The 7,769-nt window shown below is 36.9% G+C and overlaps 1 protein-coding gene across 1 annotated transcript; it reads left to right on the top strand.

Moving 5' to 3' along the window:
- The first annotated feature begins 3,764 nt into the window (after window positions 1-3,764).
- Window positions 3,765-6,093, top strand: LOC100854424 (cyclin-D5-1). The gene is made up of 5 exons (XM_003632456.4): window positions 3,765-4,315; window positions 4,404-4,490; window positions 4,584-4,875; window positions 4,982-5,115; window positions 5,244-6,093. Exons 1-5 carry the CDS (start codon window positions 4,055-4,057, stop codon window positions 5,460-5,462), a joined length of 993 nt encoding a protein of 330 aa, XP_003632504.2. The 5' UTR covers window positions 3,765-4,054; the 3' UTR covers window positions 5,463-6,093.
- Window positions 6,094-7,769: the final 1,676 nt, after the last annotated feature.

The raw sequence follows: 7,769 nt of genomic DNA, 5'->3' as shown, positions 1-7,769 counted from the left end.
GAGATTTTGATTTAGAAATTAGAACTTAAGTTAAGAGTTTGAAAACTGTGACTGATAGCTTAAGTTGACTTGATGATAACAATTGAAAATAAATTAGACATTGCGGCTCTAATCCAAAATTTTCACATTTTGTCTGAAATAATTTAAAAGATGATTGTGGTTGTTCTTGAGAAACCTCAAGGATGTTAGGCTTAGAGTTTCCGCAAAAAGGTTGATAAGGATTAATGAGCTTGTTTGGAGAGGATGGATATGGACTTTGTGGGTATTTATGAAAATTTGGATGCTGATTTTTTTGAAATTTGTTTTGGTGGATAAACAATAAGGTTAGCTTGCGGAAAATTGAATTGTTGGACAATATTCCTTTGTTCCGATTAGTATTCATGTGTAAAAAAAGACTATGAACCTCTTCATCTATTCTAGATAAAGATCACACGTCTTAACATCTTCCTTATTCATCTATTCAAAGTGTATATACGAGCTTATCTCTAAAAAATAATGGCTCACCCATAGTAGATCAAGGACTTCCTTAATAGAAGTAATATCTGTAGAAAGGATGAGAGTTTGTCTCTGACATAGTAGCAATTGAAGGGAATTAATAGACTCTATTAAAAGTTACTCTTATTTTTCGAATAGTTTTGTATTCTACAATTCTTCCCACCATGACAAGAGTTAGTGAGACATAAATTCAATTCATGACAAGTCTATTTGTCTGTTTCCACTTTCCATCACATGAAGAGTAGATTGATTTGTAGGTAGGCATCTTCCAAAAATTTGTCTAGTATAACCACATCTCCCTTAATGAAATCCTCAAACTCATTGGCTATTATCACATTCAAAAGTTGGTTTTTCTAGAGTTGCAAATTCGTCTAATCACATTTGATAGTAAGTGGTTAAGAAAGAGATAGGTAATTGGTTTAGGTAATATTCGAATTAAGAGTTGGAGTTGAGTTAAAATTAGGGTTTCCAGAGTAGAACAAACTATGATGGACATCTTTGGCTCTGATACCAAAATTGAGTTGCAGGCAAGAAAGGGAAGAAAAACTAATAGAATGAAGAAGGTTTTAGAAATTCCTACTCAAAGTAAAACAAGCATGGAGGCAGACTATACGAGTGTCAAAGGTAGAGACAAAAGAATATTTTATATAACTAAGTATATTCAGGAAATGTAAGTAATTACATTCCTTAACAATTAGGGTATTTAGTCGGAAGAAAATCTTGATTTTCCTTTGTACATGAGGTGAAAATAATTGAACTCAGATCAAAATATCCTGGGTGTCTGCATTCCAATACATCATTTCATGGCTAGAGCCAGATTCAGGCCCAACCCATAAAACCAAATGCCTGTTTTGGATTCAGAAATCTCAACCCGCCCATGAATTGTTTGGGCTTGGTTTAAGGTCCATCGGCCTGATCTCGATCCGAACCCAGGACATGTGCATTGACCAATTCATACAAGTTTTATATCATATCGTTATATTTTAGATGTCATATTTAAGGTATGTATTTTTTTAATCCGGTTTGGCCAGATGCAAGCATGCATTGCAATGGAGTTGTGAAGCTTCAGTTTGGGCCAATTCTGATCCTATTTGTCCTGCAAATGGGCGCTATCTACAGCATGCTCAAAGGCAAAAAGAAGAAACAAAAAGAGCAATAATATCTATTTGAGTGATTCTTTTGATTATTTTATGGAAGCATGGTCAGCATAGATCTCGCACTACATTTAAAAACCCCCCATCTCATTCTTGGACTGCAAGAACAAAAAGGAGCCAAACCTAACTCCCCCAATTTCTTTATTTTTTTGAGACCTGAAACTTGGAGTTGATTTCATTAGTTTTTGAAGTCCAGCCTTGATACAGGGGCATGAGGGATTTGTTTATTTTTCATGTGTAGGCTGTGGGGTTATCGTAATCCTAAATCAAAGTTGAAGTTGAAGTTAAAGTCATAATTTTTAAACAACAATATTGATATCGTAAAAGTTTTAGTACAGGTATAAGTGAACTTAAAAAGGACGTTTTGGCCTCTTATATGCAAACAAGGCCTAAAAAAGAGAGGCATTTCTACAGAAATCTAAATGGGTATTCAAATAGAATTGAAACTTCTGAAAGTGGTACCTCAAATCTGATGGGCATCTCTGCTGAGCTGCTAAACAAATTGCAGAGAAAAGGAAGCCATCTGGATAGCTTCTTCTTATTGCTCATAAACCCATGTTTGGAAATTTGGAATTTTGGCAGTGGATTCAAACCATGATTCAACCCACCACCCTAAGCCTAGGTTGTGTGTAAATTGTAATGGAGCACTACAGTCAAAGCTGCTGACCGTATGGGGTTTGTGAGTCAAAGGTTCCAGTGGCTGCACTCAGCCCCAAGCCACATATCTTAGACCCCCACTTCTCCAACTTTGAATACACATGTTCCCATTTCTCATTATTTAATCTGAAACCTGCAACTTTTGTTTACAGGAGGAGCGTCTTCTTCCTCACACACACAACCTGGGGGTGGTCCAGCCTTTCCACACGTGAAGACGCTCCTCCCAGCAATCATGTTCACGTGTCTTTACACACCATCATCAATTCTTTTCTTAGCTTCTATGCCGTGGGCCAAGCCTTTTCTTCCCAAATTCTCCCATGGAGTGATGACACATCATCCATCCACCTCAACATTTTGCCTCCCTTTCATTCCACCACTCACTTCTACTGATGTTACACCAAGTTCATATTAAACACCATATTCATTCCATGGGTATTATTATGGTATATAATCATGACTGACCATCAAAATTATCAGAAAAGGGGATTACTCATAGCCCATATTTAATCAATAATAGGATCCCATTCATCATTTATTTTCTTTCTTACAGTTCATCAGCTCCCCTTTGGAGTAATGCATTAGCTTTAGACCCTCACTGCTCCATTTAGAATTACCCCACTTTGTCTTCTCTATGAATTTGCAGAAATCCACTGCTCTGGTAATAAATGACCAATGTAATGGCCAGCAAAGCAGCACCCAACTCTACAAAACTTGCTAAAATTTTCCAGTCATATGATTTAAGTTTGTGGCTGTGCAAGTTGTTGGTCCCAAAAAGTACTACTTACCTAATTGACTGGCTTGTGGTAAAGAATAATTAGCTAAATGATAAGAGAGAAAGATGTCAATATAAGATTGAGATACGTCTCTTTCCATAAAAATCAAGTACATAGTTTAAGGAACAGAAGTATTGCAGAGTACAAGAGAGATCAAGAATGTTATTGGAAAGTTCAAATTTACTGAGCTTCTTGGAGCTCACCAACACTGACATTGCAACATTGGTACGTAAAAACATACTACGACTGACTATGTTTGTTTTGAGTTTCTGGGAGCTTTCCCCATCACGAAAACAATACAACGGTCCAATATTGTGAAACCCAAAGAACTAAATTCAGTAAAAAGTTAAAAACAATTTAGCAGGCATGTCACATGCAACACAAGCAGGTGGCCTCTGTTTTCTTGTTGGGAACCCTACGCGCTCCAATATTTTCTATCTCCCCAAACACAATCCCATGCCCAAAAAAATAGAACAGACTCTGGTGTTTTCAAGGCCAAATTGGATTAAACCCTTGATTTATTAAATCTTTAATTGAACATGTAATTTGGGCAATTCCCATGATCTTCTTTGTAGAATGGCATTCGGGTCAAGGGATGAGATGAGACAATAAAAATACCCTCCCATAAGGTTGCAATCTTTAGGGGCCACACTATCTACGATTCTACCTTAACAGTACACACCCCAAATACCAGAATCTCGAAACATTTGGAGAAATTTAGGGGCAAGTACGTGGGTGCAACTGTAGATACTGTGTAACCGCTAAAAAGCGCCTCTCTATATCTCTTCCGTTAAATTTGGCGCCCCCCAAACCGCCACACATCAGTAAGCCTTTACCATATCACGCCAGAGTCGTCTTCTCTATCTCTCTCCATTTTCTCAATCTCAAACCCCGGAATCAGCGGTTCAAATCTTGAAATACCATCCTCAGTTGAAGGTTCTGTTTTTTCCCTCGGTAGATGCAGAGGGAAGAGCAATGGAAAACTCAGACACCTCAGAGACTTCATATTCTCTCCCCAGTCTCTTGTGCCAGGAAAATGAAGCTTGCTTTGGGGAGGAAGAACAGGACCAGTATATGAACTTGGACCCATGTCTTTTCTCCCAATCAGAGGATGAATATATACAAAGTTTGGTCAAAAGAGAAACTAAAAGCACTATGTCTTCTGATAATCGCTCAATCACCAACCAAAGCTGGCTGAAACGGGCTCGCCTGGACTCCATCAAATGGGTTCTCAATGTTTGTTCCTCTTCTTCCCTGCATATCTGTTATATTCCTCTAATATGTATTTTGATTGGGTTGCTGAGAGTTGTGTGTTTTGATCCAGACTAGAGCGTTCTTTGGGTTTCAGTACCGTACAGCATACCTATGTGTGGCTTATTTCGATCTCTTTCTTTCTAGGCGATCCATTGATGTAAGCAAACCGATATTCCCTATCAATTTATATTTTTTTCTTTCTTATATTTCATTGTGTATGGTGATTTTGAGATGTTATGAATGTTGATAGAACGAGAGGTTTTGGGCTACTGGACTGTTATCAGTGGCATGTTTATCATTGGCGGCCAAAATGGAAGAGCTCAGAGTACCAAACCTGTCTGAATTTCCGGTTGAAGGCTACTATTTCGATAACAAGGTGATTCGGAGAATGGAGTTGATGGTTTTGGAAACTTTGGAATGGAAAATGCTTTCCATCACTCCTTTTGATTTTATCCCATGCTTCATCAACAAATTTTGTGGTGAATCCAAATCAAAAGAATTGGTATCTAGAACCATGGAACTCCTTCTGGCTATAACAAGAGGTAATCAACAGAACACGGATTGATTTCTGATTCAGTTATGAATGATTATGTTTGCTTATCAGTGGAGAAACTAACTTTTTTTTTTTTTTTTTCATATTTTGTGCAGAGGTTAACTTGATGGATCATCGGCCTTCAGTGATTGCTGCAGCTGCAGTGTTAGCTGCCTTTGATGGTCAATTAACTAGGAAAACAATGGATTGCAAGATGAGTGTGATCTCATTATGGGGTTCTCGAGAAAATGTGAGTTTTTTCTTTCTTGTTAATCAGCAGGCAATGCATCTTTGTTTATGGAAGAATGTAATCATGGCTTAGGAATTAAAGAAGAATGTGATTTTCTCTGATTTTCATCTTTTACTGCATTGGAACAGGAGCACATCTTTTCCTGTTATAGGCTTCTGCAGGAAATAGAGATGGGAAAATCCAAGACACCCAAACAACTGATATCCCCAAATTTGTCATTATCAGATAATTCCAGCTCTATTGATGTTGATGAGAGTTCTTTCACTTCTGCTGTTGGTTCTAAGAGGAGACTCATATACAATGACTGTGATGAAGTTTGCCAGTCTGCTAAAATTTGTCATCGATGATTAGGCGAGAATTTGATTTGTTTAGTAAAGGTTGATTTGTGTTAATTGATTGGAATATAGGAAGTTCTTTACTGGAAAAATGATTCTTGGTTATAGATTGGATTATAGATGAAATGAGTGTTGTCTGCCAATTCATGGTATGATTTGGAATTTGATTGGGGAATTGTTTCCATTTTCCAATACCTAACAAAAGTCTCAGCCAGTGACAACCAAGCAGATAGAGAAAAGTGAAAGTAAATAAATAAAGAAGGATCACTTTAGCCTACAGTAAGTAAGGAGGTAAGAAGCTGACTGAAGTGGAAGGAGATTGAAGATCAGTACTGTTTATCTCATTCCTATTCTAGCAGTTGTTTTGCGTTCATGAATGCTAGTATTGCCCATCCACTTTTTCAGTCTGTTGTATTGTTTTCTTTTGTTTGTGAATGGGGGGGGGAATATATTTATATTTGTGTAAGCATCAGTTGAGACCCCATGGCCTTTGATGGGGGAGCTTGGGATGCTTCCTGTTGTCTTTCAAAAGGCTGAAAGCCATGAGGAATGAGGAGTTGTTTTTGTTTGATTTGACACATCTGTGCTGCATTTGGGCCAATCAAAAAGTGTGTAAAGATGAATGTGATTGGATTTGATCGAATGTCCTGGTGTTGCCTTTGGATTAGAGGGAAGCTTCCCTTTTGCTGTTAACTTTCATCAGTGTGTGGGCTCATCCATCCCCAATAAAAATAAAAAAAATCAAATCAAAAAGCAAAGTCATTGAGGAAATCTACGAGGAGTTCCTTTGCTGATTCTTCTCTCAAGTGCAACTTCACTTCAAATGAGACCCAAATGTTTGATAGGATAGTCCACCAGACTGAATGGGGGCTAAAACACAACACAACATCATGAATCCTGACTTGTTTCTAAGGTTTTTTGGATGCTACCCTAGCATGTTGCAACCATGCCAAGGATTTTACAGGGCAAATGTTGTGAAAATGTGTAGCAAACCATCCTATCATATTTTATCTTTCGAAAATGCTAAGCTAATATAATGATATCTAATGAACAAAAGATTCAGACCGTTGAATATGTATAATGACAAACGAATACGATCGAAGCAGAACAGTATAAATAATGTAATCTAAAAATATGTACAAACAATAGGTATGGGCCGTTTACCTTATGATATTTGATATTATAAAAATTAATTCAAATCTTAAATAAACTTTTTGTGTTATTAACTTGATAAATAGCTTTTAATTTTTCATAGGTCAACTCGAAATGAACCATCGGCCTAAATTGTAAACCTCTGTTTTCACTTTTCGAGTAAAAGGTAAATGTTGGTACTTGATCCCAATTCCATTGATGGCTGTAGGACCCGACCCACCATGATGAAGTTTAGAAGAGACCCCTTGTTTATTTGGATTTGGGGTTAAGTTTGATGGCAAACTGGTGTGGAAAAGGCTCCACCCCTCTGCAACCCTTCATTTGGATCACAGAATTTCCAGTCTGGCATTGTACAACATTGTTCTTTAGCCCACAGTGACTATCACCCGGCCTGCTACAAGATGGGTCTATGGCAATGGCTCCTTGTATGCCTGCCAGCTGCTTGGCCCTCCTTCCCTTTGTACAAAAAATATTCCTCGGAGACTATTGATTTGTCAAATCATACCATTCCATTACTATTCTAACCCAAACAGTCATTGTTCTTCACCTTCTCATTTCGGGTATGGGTGGCATCTTAGTAATTGATTACAATAAATGACTTGTAATTTGTGTCTCTGTAAATTATTCGAGTCTATTCTATGTTTGTTAAGTTCATTCAATCATATTTTAAATAGTTCCAAGAAAATCTTATCGTGTTATGTGTATCATGTCGGGCCAAAAAAATCCAACACAATTACTAGACATGTCATATGTAAATTTTCAACTCACTTAGACACCCAAACTCAATTCCAATAATTTTGAAAGATTTAAAATACCGATAAAAAATTCATTAAAAATCTATCAATAATTTGAATATTGATTGTATATATCAAATCATTAATTCATGTTGTTGAGCATAACTCACTTAGTTTTTCAAGGTTGGGAGCATGGTTCCTTCCAAGCGATGAAGGTGCAGTGAAGGTTGGATAAAGGCAAAAGCCTCCTCGGCCCTCGTGTAAATCTAATAATGCTTATAAGATAATTACAAAAATAATAAATACACAATTTTAATTCATTAAAAAAATATTTATAATGATAAAAGTTTAAGAATATATTCATTTCATTGAAGAGTCTAATCCCATTGAACTTAATGGAGATGCTTTGCAATTCCATTTGATAATATATATT

Source organism: Vitis vinifera, chromosome 7, assembly GCF_030704535.1.
Source record: "Vitis vinifera cultivar Pinot Noir 40024 chromosome 7, ASM3070453v1".
Taxonomy (NCBI): Eukaryota; Viridiplantae; Streptophyta; class Magnoliopsida; order Vitales; family Vitaceae; genus Vitis; species Vitis vinifera.
The sequence above is the reverse complement of the archived record's forward strand: the minus strand, read 5'-3'. Positions and strand labels throughout refer to the sequence as shown.